General features: G+C 30.5%; 1 protein-coding gene and 1 long non-coding RNA gene across 2 annotated transcripts; one reads left to right on the top strand and one right to left on the bottom strand.

The window, feature by feature from the left end:
* Positions 1 to 11,875: 11,875 nt before the first annotated feature.
* On the bottom strand, positions 11,876 to 14,459 carry LOC112284310 (flavonoid 3'-monooxygenase). The gene is made up of 4 exons (XM_073530592.2): positions 14,207 to 14,459; positions 13,696 to 14,070; positions 13,377 to 13,613; positions 11,876 to 13,341 (listed from the first exon to the last, which is right to left on the bottom strand). The coding sequence occupies exons 1-4, from the start codon at positions 14,457 to 14,459 to the stop codon at positions 12,818 to 12,820; spliced, it is 1,389 nt and encodes a 462-aa protein (XP_073386693.1). The 3' UTR covers positions 11,876 to 12,817.
* LOC149989908 (uncharacterized) lies at positions 13,317 to 14,980 on the top strand. Its single transcript, XR_016504170.1, has 2 exons — positions 13,317 to 13,643; positions 13,867 to 14,980. It is a non-coding gene; the product is annotated as an uncharacterized LOC149989908 (long non-coding RNA).
* The last annotated feature ends 3,637 nt before the right edge of the window (positions 14,981 to 18,617 follow it).

The following is an 18,617-nucleotide window of genomic DNA, read 5'->3' as shown; positions in this document are numbered from 1 at the left end:
CAACTACTTCTTTGGATGTAGAAGCTTAAGAAAGTAGTTGCACCACAAGCTAAATTGCTCAAGGCTTACATCACCATGAAATCTTATAAAAAAATCCTCAATTTCAATAGTTCTTTAAGATGAAGCGTTCAACATGTTTATAATAAAATCTAACTTGGATTCAAGAGATTCAATCATATTAATATCTTCACCTCCAGCCATTTCAAAAAATTAAATAATACTTGCTTAAAGGAGGATATTTTGCAGCCTCTAAAGTACTTAGATGTCTTCAAAAAGAGAAATAATCTACTCTTTATAAAAAAAATCAAGCTCCAATAATTATAAGAAGGAAGTCTTGACAAACTATCATGGATACATTATATATGGGACCAAATAAGAAGTTGGAAAAAAGAGTGTCAACAAAAAAAACTAACAAGAACTTAATTAAATCTAATGAATATAACATCAACTCTAAAAAAAGTGAACTAAAGCTCTAATAAATGTGTTGTTAAAATTGAAGATCTCCTCTATCTTGGCTCCAATATATACTAGGTATTAAGAAGCTTTTGAAGAAGTTTTTATATTACTTGAAGATGAAGCAACCTTAGAAAGCTTTTTGAGAAGTTTTATGTTACTTGAAGATGAAGAAATCTTAGAAAACTTCTTAAGAAGTTTTCATATTGCTTGAAAATGAAGCAACTCTAAGAAGCTTTTTAGACATCTTTCTTGATCCTCTAAGAACTTTCTAAAATCTCCTAGAATATTATAAGAATCTTTTAGAACCTTTTAGAATATTATAAGAATCTTTATTTAATTTTCTATTAAAATATTCTATAAATCTTTATAGAATCTTCTATTAAAATATTTTTTAAATATTTTTTAATCTTTTATTAGAATATTCTTAAAATCTTATAAAATATTTTAGAATCTGAGAAAATATTTTTAAAATAATTTCAAAATCCTCTTATTGAATATCTTTTTTTTTTTTTTTTTTATAAAATTTATACTTTGTATTTTATTACAAAGATTAATATAAGCAGTGTCAATGGATTTTATTCCATTAAGAATGCAATCATAGAATTTATTACAACATAATACCTAAAAATATCATATATTGGTGATTGATTTAAGTAGGATGCTTCTTTGGATTTATATATAGGCACAAATTTACATGCCATTGTTTTTAGTGATAAAGAAGTAGTTAAACAAGATATGCAATATGATCATTGTTTTTAGAGCACCTTTTGGCTTACAAATCTATATAAAAAAAAAAGTATTGCCATTTAGATTGCCTAAAGTATGATGTTGAAATACTTAACTACTTTATCAAGAATTGATGTCAGCTACCGCAAAGTGATCCTTGTTTAGTGATCAATTTTTATAAATAATTAATTGAATGGTGGTTTTTATAATAAGTGTATGTATTTGTCGCTCAACACTTGCACATCAACATTGCTTGGCAATCAAGCTTGTGGTTCTTTCTAAAATAATCAAATTCTACACTCAAACACATTCATAGCTCTTATATAGAAGCAACTTCTTGTATAATTTTAAATAATGTAAATAGACATTGTTCAAAAGTTTTGAGAAACTTGACATCTTTATTGATGACTTCCAATATTTTGATGTTGTAAGAAGGAAAAATATCAAATATACCTCTTGAGTATCTTGAAATATCAAAAATATCTTTATGTTTTATATAATAGCAAATGTATTCTTCATATATGATTATTATTATTATTATTATTATTATAATAGAAAAAATAATAATAATAATAGAAGAGAAGGAGAATCAAAAAGAAGAGACGAAGAAAAGAGAAGACATATATATATATATATATTTATTTATATATATATATTTATTTATATATATATATATATATATATATATATAAAATAATTAAAGAAAGGCGATCAAGGTGGGACAAGAGGCTATTCTTCAACGGCAGCAGCCTTGATAGGGGTCGATAGGGGTCCGACCGCCCTGATCCCTCACTCTCTCTTACTCTTGTTTGTTTTGTTTTGTTTTTTTTTTTTTTATTTTTTTTTTTATTTTTTATTTTATTTTAGCAACGTTGTGGATGCTCTGACGGGGAGAAGCATCTCCAGGTGTGTGATCTTTTTGGTGTGTGCGACTGGACTGGTCTCCGACGAGGGCAGCGAGAAATGGATCTTGCTTCCTTTTTGTTTCGTGTTCAAGTGGCAGTGGCTGCGCTTGCATAGGAAGTACTCGAGATTTCTTGTGGAAGTTGCGATTGGTGGGAGAAGTAGCAAGTTCTGCATGACTAGAAAAACCTTACTTTTTGGCATTGGTTGACCCTCAAAGGTTGGATTCTGCTGTGTTTTTATTTTATTTTTTTAGAGTGATGTGGTGCAGCACTTCTATTTTTTCTGGTTTGTATGTTTGGAAGAAGCTCCGAAGGTGGTGTAGCTGTTGCATGCGACGGGATGCTAGCGGTAGGCCGCCGATGGTGTTTTCTCTCATTGGCGGCTCTGTAGTGGGAGCGTCGGATCTGGGTAGCTTTGTTTTTTCTTCTTTTGTGATTCAGTGCTCATGTCTCTCTCGCAGTTCTATTCTAGAATGTCCTGATCTCTTCCTTTTTTTGTTTTTTTTGTTTTTGATTTTTTCGAGGAGAATTCTGGACTCCATTCCTACGGAGTTCTGCTCTTGTTTTTGGTTCTGGTACTGAGTTAGGAGCGCCACATGTTGTTGCGGTGTGTGCTTCATGCATCGGACCGGGTTTGTTCTAGCGTTGTTATCCTTTTTTTTACTTTCCTTCCTTGCATATAGTTCTTGATTTTGTGGCTGCACCTAGGTTTGCTTGCACTTGTTTTTTTTTTTTTTTTTTTTTTTTGAGTATGGCTGGGACGACTTGGCTCCGCATTTTTACTTGCTGATTAGCGCCACAGGGTTAGACAAGGGCTGCTAGTTATTGGCAGTGGTCTTTACAACTTGATGCTTTCATGCGTTGCAGTGGGAAGATTGAGAACCCTCACCCCCTTCCAGTCTTGTAGTTTCTCTCCTTTGATTGTGATCTAGAAAAAACAAGGGGTATCGCCATTGTTCATGATACAATACGATTGGAATCTTTCAGCGATGATGTTCAAGATTCACGATTATTGTTCAAGATGGCTCTACAAAAAAAAACTGGTGTAGCTTTTGTGGCGTTCTGTGCCAACTCGAGCCAATGAGGATGGTTGTAGTTCCCTGGTGATAGAACATAGGCTGAGTCGGCAATTGAGGCGAGATCTGAAAGACATTCTTCAATGCCTGTTGATTTCAATTGGTAGATTAAATCAATGCAAGCAGAAATGTTGACGGTGCTAGCTTGAGTAGCGACACAATATTAGATAGAAAGATCGTGAAGTCAAGAAGTGTGATCGACAGCTGTGTCGCTTTGAGCAGCAAGCAACTGTAGATGCTTCCAATCCACTCGAGTTGTTCGTCTTTTGGGAGATCCGTAGATCATATTGCAATGATTTGTAGAGATTCTATTATTGTCTGTGATGCTCAGGCAATTTGGATGTGCAATTGGTGACTCATTGCTGAGATTCATCGATGGAGTTAATGTAAATCGTGGATTACAATATGTGCATTGAGTTTACAGGGTTGGATAGGAAGTTGAATTTAGGAGTCAATTACTTGCAGATTGTTGCACACAGGGAATTATTATTCACTGATCATGTACTTGGATTATTTAAAAAGAATAAAGAATAATTTGATTAGAATCTAATTAACAGCTTTAACTACTAAAATTCACAAGTTAATTTACTTGTGAACTATAATAACTTCCAATTAGTAGAGGTCAATTTTAGCTCACAATTTTATTAAAATTTTCTTATGAAAGGAGCCATTAGGCTCTCATGTTCAAAAAGTATCAAGTACCAATTTGATATTTATTTTGCTATGGCCATAAATCATTTAGTAACTATGAAGAATTATCAAATTTTAGAATATTTTCATTGTTGTCTTTATATTTGATATATTTTTTTGAATTTTTTTTATTATTTGAAAAAATATATCACTAGTGTATGATTACTATTTTCATTTGAATGTTATTATTTTTAAATGAGATAAATAATTAATATTTTTATTTTTAGGAGGAAGTTAAGAATAGGATTTAGCAAAAATTACCTCAAAATACTAAGAATTAACACTTAGAGTGGATTAGTTGTGAACCAAGATTGAAATAAGATCCAAGGTTCTTTGATTGATTAGAGAGTGAGATTTTAGAAGGAACTTATGAGAGGATTTTAGAGAGTTGATTTTATGTGATTTGAAGGCATATTGAGGTTTGAAAGGTTTTTTTTAAAGTGAGAGATGTATTTAGTAGATTTGAATTTAAAAAAAAGAAAAAAAAGATTTTTTTTTTTTTTTTTGAAGATTTTGTGAATGTCGTAGCATACTTTTGAATGAAATGTTTTCAATTTGTTATTTTTTATTTTTAAATGTATTTGAAAAATTTGATATTAATCAAATGATTCAATTGATGGTTATGAGAATTTTTGTGGACTATGGTCTCACATAATTAAAATTTAAGGTTAGTGAGGATTTTTATAATCTTTGTCATTGATATATACATGTAAACCAATAATTACTTATATGATATAAGTAATTTTATATAAGTATAAGTTAATACAAAAGTAGGTAATATTAGGTTAATTCCATAATATCTTTTGTTATAAACATACAACTAAAGAAGGTTCGAGAAGATTCTAAGAAGGTTCTTGTAGATTCTAGAAGGTTCTAGTAGATTCTAAGAAAGTTCAAGAAGGTCAAAGGAAATCTTGGAAGGTTCTAGGAGGCTTTACATGATTTAGGAAGTTGTTGAAGAAAGAACTTAGGTTGGCTTTATTTCCAAGCCTCATGAAAACTTCTCAAGAAACTTCCTAGGACCTAGTATATATAGGAGTCGAGGTTGAGGGGATCCTCAATTTCAAAAACTCATTTATTATGGTTTAGCCAAGACCTTCTTGCTTTGTATCCAATTATTGTTCTAATATCAAGCTAATTTCATTTTTCTATCTTGAATCCTTGTCTTATATACGATTCCTAATAGTTTGTCGAGGTTGCCATAAAATAATATTAAAATTTTGGTCTTTCTTAACAAAGAATACATTATCCTTCTTCTTGGAAGTACTATAACATTCTAGAGGTTGCAAATTACCCTCCCTATACTAATATTGTTTTTTTTTAATATTCTTTTGATTTTTTTTTCTTTATATAATGATCAATTTTTTTTTTTTTTTTTTTTTTTTTTTTTGAATGCATGTATTTCTTTCATTTTCTATGGAAAAAGGTAGAAAAGTCAATATGATAGATTCCAAAGAGATCAAATTAGATTCTATTATTAATATTCTTAAAGCATTGAAGATCAGAATAGAGATTTTATTAAAAGAGAATGAAGAACTATATATTCATACATAATGGTCAAGGAGCCGAAGTGCCTCAACCACCACATTAAATGATAATAGAGGTTTTAAATTCTCAAACGACTATATCTGCTTCAACAAATATGAAAGATGCATCCATTTAAGGCAATGATCTGACAACAATAACAACAAAAGAACCAAGGATTAGTCTTTAGAAAAAGTTTGATAGCACCCCCTCAAAATTTCATTTGGAGAAGATGCATTGATGAGCTAATTTAATTGGGGATTAAGAGAAAATATTAAGTACTTATATTGTCTATGCCAGATCCTCAAATACTCAATGAAGCTATTAGTCAAACTATGAAGTACGATAATCATTTATTTCAATAATGACAAGATAAAAATTCTTCAATTATGCCACATGTATATATCAATTATTCTACAACTTCTTCACCATTCAATTTTGATGAGCATTTGGAAGCAGAAGATGTATAGATTGATGTAGTTTGCTTCAAACATCTTTCTGAGGAAGAAAAAAAATATCAAAGAGAACTTGGTCTATACTTATATTTTAAAAAACTTGGCCACAAGGTTGATAATTGTTCAGAGAAATGTCAGCATACATATTGAATGAGGAGTGCCGCCACTTCATCAAAAGCTATGTAGAAAAACATAGGCATGCAGCCACAGTAGGGACCATGTAGTTGGATTCTTTACTACCACAAATCAAAAAAAGTCTTGTACTTTCTGCCAGCCATTCACATTTTTTTACTATATCTGTATAGTTAGGAGTCATAAAATTAGAGTGTCATGCATTACTTGACTCCAGAGTCTCTATATGTTTTATTGACAAAGAATTTTTTAGATCATATAAAATTTGTATAGTTAAAAAATCCAAAGTCGTATATATAGAAGTAATAAATAATCAACCTTTATCCTCTACAAACATCACTCATAAAATGATTCTATTAGAAATAACCTTTGATAACCATAACAACCAAGTAGTATTCAACGTCATTAGAACATTATCAAGTTCAGTCATTTTAAGACTCTTATGGTTTAAAAAATATAATTTGTAGATAGATTGGGTATCTCAAAAGTTAGAATTTTCTCTAATAGATCATAGAACCCTCAAATCTATAAAAGAAACTTCTAACATCCAACAAGCCAAAACTTAAACAATATTTATTTATTGGAGCTAGAGCATTTGTGAAGGCGACCAAATAGGGCATTATATTTGCTGTCTATGCAAATCTATAATTGAAATATGTAGTTGCTACAACAATAATTTTAAAAGCATATAAAGATTTTATAGATATATTTGAAAAAAAGAATGTAGACATCGTGCCAAAACATCGCCCTTACGATTGTATAATTGACCTTCAAGAAGGTGCTCAACCACCATTCAGACCCATCAACAATTTATCCCAGAATGAATTTCCGACTTTAAAGGAGTACATTGATGAAAATTTGGCTAAGAATTTTATTTGACATTTCAAGTCACCAACTGATGCTCCGATATTATTTGTGAAGAAAAAAGATAGGTCTTTACGGATGTATGTTAATTATCACTGTCTTAATAAAATCACAATAAAGAATTGATAACCATTGCTTTTGATATCTAGACTTCTTGATCAATTTAGCTAAGCAAAGATCTTTACAAAGATTGATTTACAAGGTGTGTATAACTTGGTACAAATAAAAGAGGGAGATGAATGGAAGACAACATTTTGCACCATGTATGGACATTTTTGAATACAATGTCATGCTTTTTGGACTTATCAATGCACCAGCCATATTCCAACATTTAATGAATGACATAATTTGTGAGCATCTCAATGACTTTGTTATAATCTATTTGGATGATATTCTAATCTTTTCTAAGAATCCGGAGGACCACAAAAAATATGTCCGCCTTGTAATGAAAAAGCTACGAAGTGCTAGGCTATATGCAAAACTAAAGAAGTATGTATTTCTTGCACCTCAAGGCAAATTTTTTGGATATATTATTTCCAACAAAGGCCTTTTTATGGATCCAAAGAAGGTACAAGTAATCATCAATTGGATAAAACCAAAAATTATAGGTGATGTCCAATGCTTTCTTAGATTTGTAAACTTTTATAAGGTTTTTGTTAAGAATTACTCCAAGATCACTGCTCTACTTTTGCGGTTGACATGCAAGAATAAGTTGGATTGGATTCCCAAAGCAGAGAAAGATTTTCAAAGCTTAAAAGATACTTTCACAATAGATCTAATTTTGATACATCTAAATTTTAATAAATCCTACTTTATAGAGACCAATGCTTCAAACTTTGCATTGGAAGCAGGCTTGTCATAATATGGAAAAGATGACAAACTTCATCTAATTGCATTCCATTCTAAAAAATTCTCAGTGGCAAAAATTAACTACAAAATCCACAAGAAAGAATTACTTATTATCATAGATTCTTTCTAAGAATAGTGCTGCTTTTTTGAAGGCACCTCTCATCAAGTGACTATATATATAAATCATAAGAATCTTGAATACTTCATATCAACCCGAGTCTTGAACTGTCATTAAATACATTGAAATATATCTTTATTATGATTTGGCTTTTGTATCACATACCGACCTGGGACTTAAGAAAGTTTGTTAGATTCATTATTAAGATGTTTCTACCTTGAACCAAAAGAAGGCAAGGCAGCATATCATCAACAATGGGCAATGTTATTAAAGCCTGAGCAATTTCATCTTCAAGCAACCAATATATCAATGCATGTGGATTTATTAGTTCTTGATCAAGTTCGTAAAGCCTCAAAGATGGACCCTCTTATTCTTAATATCAAGCATCTTGCCAACAACCTTCTTGAAGAATCTTCTAAATTTAAGTATGAAGACAACCTCTTATTTTTTGAAGAATGTTTGTTCATTTTTGAAGAGCCAACTCACAAGCGCATTTTTCAAACATGCCATGATTTCCTTGTAGCTGGACATTTCAAATTCAACAAGACCTTGGAACTTCTGTCTAAAGACTTTTGGTGGCCTAAAATGTTGAAAGACATTAAAGAATTTGTACTATCATGTGATACTTGTTCAAGGTCAAAGTATCCTCAATACTGGCCATATAGACTTCTTAAACCATTTTTTATTCCAAGACAACCATGATCATCTATGTCTATGGATTTCATTATGGATCTTCTACCATCAAACTCATTTAATACTATCTTCATAGTTGTTGATCAATTGACCAAGATGATATATTTTATATCTTGCAAGAAGTCAATTACTATTGAAGAGATGATAAGACTCTTTATTAATAATGTCTATCATTACCATTGGTTACCAAACAATATTGTATCGAATCATGGGCCACAATTTATATCATAGTTTTGGAAGGCATTCTTCAAGATTCTTAAGGTTGACATCAACCTTTCTTCTTCCTTTGATTCTTAAACTGATGGCCAAACAAAGCAGGTCAATGAAATTTTTAAGTAATATTTGAATTGCACCATCAACTATGAACAAGACGATTGGACTTCCTACTTGTCATTGATGGAGTTCACATATAACAACACAATCCATGCATCTATGCAACAAATATCATTTTACTCAAACTATGGTCATCATCTAGAGTTCGATATGATATGGCCTTCAAAGTCGACAAATTGAATAATAGAAGAGTTTGCTATGAAAATAGCCAAACTTCAAGCAACCATGAAGACTCACCTAAAAAGGACTCAACAACGTTATAAGCTAGTAGTAGATGAATTGGAGAAGGAACATCCTCCATTTTATATTTTACTTTTGAAAAAGTATAAAGAATGGAACATACCAGGTCGAAGACAACCACTACTTCCTATGATTGAAATCAATGATCATGTTGAATTTGAAGTAGAAAAGGTATTAGGTTCAAGGATAAGATATGAAAGCCTTGAATATCTGGTCCATTGGCATGGATATGATATCAACAATTATACGTGAGAACTAGTTGGCAACCTTATAAATGGACAAATAAAGGTTCAAAAGTTCCATCAACGACATTCATCCAGACCAAAAGCGGCAAAATGAGGAACAATAGCTTGATAAGATGGCTTTACCATGAAGTTTCTTAGTTCTTCGAGTCATGAAAAAGGGAAGGATGCAACCTTTGAAGAGAAATTTTTTTCAAATGTTTAGAATAGTATAAATCAATTGTTGGAGTTCATGACTATAGCCTATTTATATTCTTTTGGTCTTATTTATTTTATGTGATATGAATAGTCCACAGATAGACACCTTGCTAATCATACTATCTCAATCAAATAGCTAACGAAGATAACCTTGAGATAAAAAGACACCTAAAATATAAAGACGTTGAAGGATATCTTGTAATAAGTAGCTGGTAATTATATTTGAAGTAGAACTTGCCTATGAAAGATACTAAGAAAGAGTATTTGTAAGATAATTCCATAACAAAGATACCGAAGTTCATGTTTGGTTACAAGCAGAAGGCTTGAGGCACTATTGATGGCTTTAAGGGCCTATGAACTATATTCCTTGGAAAAAAAAATTGAAGTATATAGTCGACACCATTCAACAAATCTTCAACTTCTTGCGTATATATTGACTTGTACCAATATTGCTTCTCAGTGACCTCGAAGCTAGAAGAAGAAGTGATATCATGGACATACAACTGAAGAAGATTTGAGAAGTTTCTATGAGATTCTAAAAGGTTCTAAAAAGATTCTTATAGATCCTAGAAGATTTCGAAAGGTTCTAGTAGATTCTAAGAAAATTCTAGAAGGTCATAAGAGATCCTAGAAGGTTCTAGGAGGCTTTAGATGATTTAGGAAGTTGTTGAAGAAGGATCTTAGGCTTGCTTTGTTTCCAAGCCTCATAAAAACTTCTCAAGAAGCTTCCTAGGACCTAGTATATATAGGAGTTGAGGCTAAGGGGATCCTCAAACTTGACAATTCACTTCTTGTGGTTTATTTAGGATCTTCTTCCTTAATTCTAATATTGAGCTAATTCCATTTTTTGATCTTAAATCCTTGTCTTATATACGTTCTATAACATCTTCTATAGAAGCTTTTTAGAAGCTTTATAGATACTACTTTGATTTTATAAGTGTCTATAATTGACTTCTTAGGTTAGATACATAGTCAATAAGTTAGCCATGTGCCACACATATTGGTAATTTCAAGAATAAGCTAACTATGTGGCACACTCATAGAAAATATGCCATATAAGTTAATGCATGTATCTTGCAAAGTGAACACATATTAGAGATTCTGTAGAACATCGCCACATAGCCCTTACTTAGATAGTATATATAGAGGCAAGAGTGAAGCCTTCTTCACTCTTGTCAATTCTTTTCTTGCTTCTAATCTAGATTCAAGAGTCTCTAGTTTCCTCATCTTTTGGCGATAGCCATTCCAGTTTCTTTTTAATATACATACTACTTTATTTTTATTTTGTCACTTTTTTTTTTTACACAGATTTCTTAGATTTATGTATCTTTTTCTAGTTCATGTTTTTGACAATCTTACAACATGTGATTATTTAATTGAAGCTAAAATTGGTGATAGCTATTTGGATTAAGAATTCTATTCACTAGCCAATTTCTAAGGAAATTAAATGACTTAGCAAGGAGAAATAGCTATTGGAATATCAATATTTAAATTGAAGAAGGATGGTTGCCAACATTCAAACGACTTAAGAACTTTTTCTTTTGAATTTAAGTATCAATATTTTTCAAAATTTTTATGCTTGTTAATTCCTTATGAATTGAGATGTGAATAAAGCTTTAGTTGAGATCAACAATTTGATTAATATTTATTGAGGTTTTAAAATAATTATAGCAATTGATTAAGATTTATTTAAGATGTTTTAGGATTTGGTTTAAGATTTGGTTAAGATTTCATTAAGATTTTATTAGGATTTAATTAAAATTTAGGATTTGATTAGAATTTGATTGAGATTTGATCTATGATTTGATTAGGATTTCATTAGGATTTCAATAATATTTTATTAGGATTTTATTAAGGTTTGGTCTAAGATTTAAGTTAAATAGGATTTAATTAAGGTTTAATTATGGCTATATTAAGATTTGATTAAGATTTATCTAAGATTTATTTAGGATTTATATATAATTTCTTTTTTTAATATTTAATGATTCTTTGTTATTTCTTTAAAGATTTTTATTTTAGTATTTTTTAAGATTATTTTTATTTTTTTAAGGTTTTTATTTTGTATTTCTTTAAGATTTCTTTATTATTATTTTTTAAAATTAATTTATGACTTCTTTATATTTCTCTTGTAATTTCTTTTAAATTTTTTTTGGATTAGTTAAAATTTGATTAGGGTTTTTAAAGATTATTTAGAATTTATTTAAGATTCTATTAGGCTTGGTAGGAACTTGTTGTTGCATTTTCAATTTACTTTCCACTACTAGGTGCTTGATCCATTGTCAAGCAACAATTTATGTTATATGATAATGTCATTTTGATAATAGCTATATAAATTACCTTATTTGATGATTAATAAAATAATCCTATATTCAAAGTCTTCATTTGTGTATTTTTTTTACTTCATTTGATTTCAAGAATCGTTCTACTCATGTTTTGTAATGCATCATATACTCTTATAGTTTCAAATTCATCTTCTTTGATTAAAAATTAGAAAATAAATGTATATAATATAAATTCTACATCTTGTTTTAGTTTTTTTTTTTTTTTTTTTTTTAATTTTATTATCACTATTAGCTAATAATTGCAGTGTTATTTTTTTCAACATGCCTTAAAAACATACATTAATACAAAAATAACAACATATATCTAAAAATATTTTATTATAACTTCTAAATTAATAAAATTTATTCTTAATATGTTCTAAATCTTATAGTCACTATTTATTTCATCTTTATCCAACTCTCTTCTATTTTTAAATCTTTGTAAAGCTTACTTCAAACATTCAAACCTCTTTTTCTATCTTAAAAATGTTTCCATAACTTCCACATTAAATGATAGGCTATCCTCCATTCACAACTATCTTAAACATTAATATTATGTTACCTTAAATTTCTTCATCTTTAACTCAACACCAAGTTTTTAATAATTAAATATAATGTTACCTAGTTCATACACAAAACTTTAAAAAATGGTCAATTTGTATTCATCACTTGTGAAAACTGAAAACAAAGGAGAAGGGAAACGAGGCCTTGTTCTTCCCATCATTTTTTAGGCGTCGATCCATCTTCTGCTACGCTATTTCACCCCGTTCAATGCTCAATGTAAATTTAGATGAGTGTCATGCTTACTTAATATAAGATTCATTGCATTACTTCTTTTGCAAAACAATATTCAAATCACTCGTAATACTCTCTCGAGATATGGCATTGCCTGGAGCAGGAAGGCAGGGCGACGGGGCTTGGCGAGCAATATCAAGGGTTTCTGGCGGAAGGTCATGAAGCTGTAGAAGTCCGACATGTACACCGCGTCCCCGCTCTCACTCGAAGCATTGCAGCAGATTCGCCAGCATGGACGTCACTGTCACGTTGCCAAGGTGATGCCCCGCACACATCCGTCGCCCAGCGCCGAACGGAATGAGCTCGTAAAAGTCGTTCCCCGCCAAAGGATCCACCTTTGGATTCCTTGTAAACCTGGAGGGGTCAAACTTGTCTGGATTCTCGTACACGCTAGGGTCGCGATGGATGGCGTAGAGGTTCAAAATCAGTTCTGTGAGGGCTGGGAACTCCCACCCCGAGATCACGCACGGCTGGTGTGATTCATGGCGTTGAGAGAGAGGGACCGAAGGATGCATTCGGTATGTCTCCTTCACGATGGCTTGCAGAAAAGGAAGGTTGGGGATGTCTGATTCTTTCACGAGGCGGTCCTGCACGACTGCATCCAGCTCTGCTTGTGCTTGCTTCCTGATTTCGGGATTCGCCATTAGCTCCGCCATCCCCCATTCCACAGTGTTGGCGCTCGTATCTGTTCCCGCATTCATCAAGCCCTGAAGTATGTCCAATGCTCATTGTTGTCATCGCTGACAAAAACCAACAGACCGACTTCTTGGTTTTGATTAAGCAGCTCGATCGATTTCTGCGACATCAAGTGGGACAGGGAGGCCCTTACCACAACGAGGGATGCTATGTCTCTGTCAGCAAGCCAGTCACCATCATCGAGAGACGTATTCAACAACACATCGATGTCATCTGGCATCTCCGTGTCGTTGGGGTCCATTTCTTTCGCTCGCTTCCTGTGCTCGTCTACTTGAAAGTTCTTGCCAAGGAACATAGTCGCTGATGATGAAGCTTCACATTAAGGCAAAGGTGCGGCGCATCAAGTCCTCTAAATCCCTCTTTTTCTCGTCGTTGTCAGCGCCTATTTCGAAGATCCTTTTGTTGGTGAGCATCATGGTCATGTTGTTGGCTGTCACTGAGGTGAGCCAGCTCTTGATATTGATGGGCTTGCCCTTGTAAGAGTCCTCCAGGAGAACTCGCAACATGCTGTGAATTTCCCTTTCTCTGATCGGCTCATGTGAAGCATGCACAGCTGGGGAGAACAACTGCGTGTTGGCAATTCGTCGAAAACGGCGCCAGAAAGGTCCGTAAGGTGCGAAGCCCAAGTTTCTGTATCTACCACCTGTGAGAATGTAGAAGATAAGCATCGACGGTCGCGATGCGAAAGTAGCATCGTGCTTGCGGAAAATCTCCTTGGCCGCCGCAGCAGTCCAAACTACCAGACATGGCTTTTGGCCTGGTTGCACTCTCAATATAGGCGTCATCCTTACAGAACCTCGAAGTAGTCATGAACCAATCACATGTGACAAATGGATGCATATTCTAGCCAATGCGTGAGAAAATTCGTCCCTCTCAACCAAATGCAGACGTACTTAGTTGAAGATACATGAGGCCTCCATACTTGTGGGCCAATTTGTGCTTTTGGGACCCGAACACGACTGGCAAGTTTCCAACGATGGGCCACGGCCAGGGACCTGGAGGAAGCTTCTTTCGACGCTGATACACCACCGCAACATAGAGTACCACAATTGTTGCAACCGCGGTCACCAGAATTGCCCAAGTTAACTGGACTCCAATTTGTCGCTGGACCCACTCGGTGCAAGATTGCGAATTCTTAAGATCCATGGCAAGCTAGCTAGCTAGAGTGATGTTTCCCTTCGCAAGCCTTGATGGATTGCAAGGAGACCCCAATACAGTCCAGATGGGGTAAGCAATGAGATGGAGACAGCAAATGCAAGCTGATCCAAGTGATCGCCATAGCCAACATTGTGACATTCTGGCACTAGGAAATCAAGTCGGAAAGCTTCAACGGATTGTGTGTGGTCGTCAGCGGGATGGCCAACGGTTCTGACAGTGTACATAGTCTTTGTTAGGATATTCTTCGCAGTTCTGCCTGGAAGTGGGATTAGCCACAAAAGTTGCTTTGAAAGCATGTAGGTGGATTGACTTAAGACATAACATGATCTAACTTTTTACAAGTTTTGTAAAGCCAAAAGACTAACCAAAACTTCAACAAAGAATTCTAGGTGATGCTCCATATTATTGATATAAGAAATTTTTATTTTTTCTTTGGTTATTAAATCTTTTTAAAAATAATAAAAATAATATTTTTGTTGGATTAGAAACCTTTGGTTTCTTAAAAGAAATGAAGTTTGATTACACATATATACTCAATTTTCATATATATATATATATATATCAACTCAAATTACACACAGATTATTATCTTTATTATAAAAGGTAGTAGAAAATAATTATAAGAACCAGTAAGTCTAAAACTATCAAAATACTAAACAAATGAAAATATAATCAATATATATATATATATTTTAAAATTTGTAAAGTAGAGAAAGTTTGGTTTTAAAATTTTAGAAACGACATGACTAAATAAATCAAGAAAGAGGAACAAAGATACAAACTAGTGAGTGTAAAATTTGGCATCGTCTCTTGACAACTGCCATTGTGAATTTGTAATAGAGACATCATTTTAGTAGATAATACCTTAACACGCATTAATATCAAATTAATCCACATGAAATGTCTCTAAATTCAAAAAATATTAAATTAAATTTGATTATTAATTTAAAAGAATATAAATAAATATATGTATATATATTAGGAAAAAACCATAAAGTTATTTTTAATCTCAAACAGAATCTACTATTAGATCTTTATACAAGTAAAAATAGATATCATATAACAAACTAATAAAAATAATTAGAAAATTTAGGACTTAAAAGATTACTTAATAATGTAAAAAAAATCATAGTTAAGTTGCACTTAAAATTGGTTCACAAATAACTTTGATTCACAATATTATTCATAAATGATTTTAGAGTTTGTCATTTTGTAAAATTCATCCTCCTAATGCTTAAAACCTCTTAATTTGCAAACAATTTATAATTGTTGTCTTTTGCTTCCAACTTGTGAATGATTGAAATTCAAGATCATGTCTAGTCAATTAATTGGTTAACTTTTTACCTTAGACTTCTAATCTAGGAATACTACTTGCACTAAGTTTCCTTAGTATATTTAATATGGTCTATATTTGTTTACTTTAATAAAAATAAAAATAATGCATTATATTTGTCTTGTAATTAGAATCTAGAATTAGAATGTTTTATCATATATATATTATAATTAATTTTTAAAATTTTATTCATAAAATATACATCAATGGCATTGAAATTTTTGATTTATTTGTTCAAAAGTATAAGTTTTTTAAAGAGATATTAATTAGTTTATTTTACTTAATAGTAGTACTATATAAAAGAACTAATAGAAGTTATTACAAAAAAAATTATTAAAAAAGAGCTTTGAGTTGGAATAGAGATTAATAATTTTTTAAAATTTATTCTGATTATTTATTTGTTTGTTTTGTTTGTTTTGTTTGTTTTTTTTTATAAGTTGGATATTATAAAAACTTGGTGATGATTTAATATAGTTAATACTACTAGGTCTATCAATTAGATATTTATGTCTAAATAAATGACTGTGCTATATGAAATTTTTCATGTTTAAATTAAAATTTAAGATAATTTCTAAGAGACTAAAGAAAATTGACTTTAATAGAGAAATCAGTCCTATTTTTTATGTCTGAATTAATAGAATTAAAAAAAATGGTAAGAAACAAAGATGGTTGTAAGTTATTTTGATTAAGATTTTAAAAGAATGTTTTAATTATGTCATAAAATTTTAAATTTTAAATAATCACCATTAAAGATTTAAAATAATAATTTAAAAATTTAAAAATTTATTATAAAATTTTAAATTAAAATTATTTTATTAAAATATATGAATAAATTAAATACTAATCTTAAATAAAATAAAAATAAATTTGTGATCAAATAATTTTTTTAGAATTATAAATTTAATGTAAAAAGTAGAAAATTGAATGCTTTGTAAAGAAATATAAATAAAAGATTATTTGATGAATACTCTTAAAATACAAAATAAATCTATTTTGTGACTTATTACAAATTATAATAGATTGAAATTGGATTATTTTTTATTAGTTCATTAAAAAATATATTTTTAAATTAATCAAATAATAAATATTTATTATTTTAAATTGTTTACATAGATTTTTTATCCTAAGATCTTCAAGTATTATAAAGCTTACAATAATCATATTGAAAAATTTAACAAAATATCATATATAGAAGGTATTTGTGGATGTAATTTGGAAGGCTCTAAAGTCTATATTAAATCATTTGTGGTTTTACTAAAAAAATATTTGTTGAATAAAAATCAATGTGAAAATTAATGCAAGAAAATGAAATATATTACAAAGATTTTTGACCATCTTATAACTTGTTACAATAATAGATTAGAGCTTGAAATTTTGTTTAGTGACTTATACCTTATTTTTTGATAGAAAATTATTAAAAATAAAATTGGCATAAAGAAGCTATCTTCCAATTAAACTATTAAAAAATTAATTTGAGATTTAAAATATTGTTATTATGTAATAAGTAATATACTTTGAAAAAATTATTCTAAAAAATTTAGAATCATTGAATTTTTACTTTTGTACTATTTATCTTGTGATTATGTTTTTGTAGAAGAATTTAGGGATGAAAAATATTATATTTTATTTTAATGTACGAGCTTTATATTATTTTATTACATATTTTTTTGCCACAATTATGTATTTATTGTGCCATCAAGTGAATGATTTAATATGACTAAGAAAGTTTAGGCTGCAATGCATAAATAAAACAAGTTGAGATATAGGTCGTAAAAGAGCTTGCTTCACATGTACAAATCCAAATTTGATAATTTGATAAATATGGTAGAAAGAGATATATTTATAAATAACTTTATGGAGTGTAGGCTACTAATATTGGGCAATAAGAAATTCTTGAATAGTTGTATTGATTGCTTAATATTAGCATGTAGGACTGTCATGCATAATTTGAATCAACTCTTGGTATTGAGTTTTAGAGATGTACAATTGTGATGTATTACATGTCATTATGTTTGAAAATGCACTGGGCATCTCATTATGGAAGGTGAAGTTGTATTTTACAAGTATCCAAGAATTCTAATATGATTCATCATTATAAAGTGAATGTAATTTGAATTTTAATTCAAAAGTACTTAAATCCCATAAAAAGTGTTCAAAAATACTCTTCTTAGTAATTTCAATCATACATAAATTCCAATTACCTTATTAATTTCATAATTAGGTAATTTTGATTTTTCTTTGTAAGTCCTAATCCTAATCATTAAGTTTTAGCAAGTTGTAGCTCTTAATGTAACCATCCACTTAGAAAAAGTTTTTGCATACAAATGCCACTATAAATCTTTTATGTGCTTAAAAGAATTCATTCCAATCTAACTTATAGATCATGAGAAAACGACCAAAAACCACACTAATATTACTTAGCCGCCAACTTAAAACTTGATATAAATATTCTATTAGTGATTTCTCCTTCTCCAACAATTAACTTCAACTCAAAATTGGTGTGTAGCTTGATCTTTAAGTCTTCTAATACTATGCCAAATTTTACTTTGATCCGACTAGTAGATTTTTAGATATAATAGAAAATCTATCCAACCCCAAATTTTTAACTCCTAATACCTTCTTACACCAAAACTTAGATATCTTTCAATTGCATTATCAGATTATCACAAAATTTTACATACACTTAGTACATCTAATTAACCAAGCATTTTCAAATTTTGAACTATAAATGTAATACCAATTGTATAAACTAGCCAAGAGCACTAGCCCTATTTGTATTGCATAAATTACAAATCATCGATATAAACCTTGAA

The sequence above is a fragment of the Physcomitrium patens genome, chromosome 1, assembly GCF_059467195.1.
Source record: "Physcomitrium patens ecotype Gransden chromosome 1, ASM5946719v1, whole genome shotgun sequence".
NCBI classification, from domain to species: Eukaryota; Viridiplantae; Streptophyta; class Bryopsida; order Funariales; family Funariaceae; genus Physcomitrium; species Physcomitrium patens.
This window is presented reverse-complemented; position numbering and strand designations above follow the sequence as displayed.

Coding starts and splice junctions, on each gene's coding strand:
- LOC112284310 (XM_073530592.2), bottom strand. CDS start 14,459: ATGGATCTTAAGAATTCGCAATCTTGCACCGAGTGGGTCCAGCGACAA. Junction 14,071..14,206: donor CCTCATGTATCTTCAACTAA/GTACGTCTGCAT, acceptor GAGTGCAACCAG/GCCAAAAGCCATGTCTGGTA. Junction 13,342..13,376: donor TAATCAAAACCAAGAAGTCG/GTCTGTTGGTTT, acceptor GACAACAATGAG/CATTGGACATACTTCAGGGC.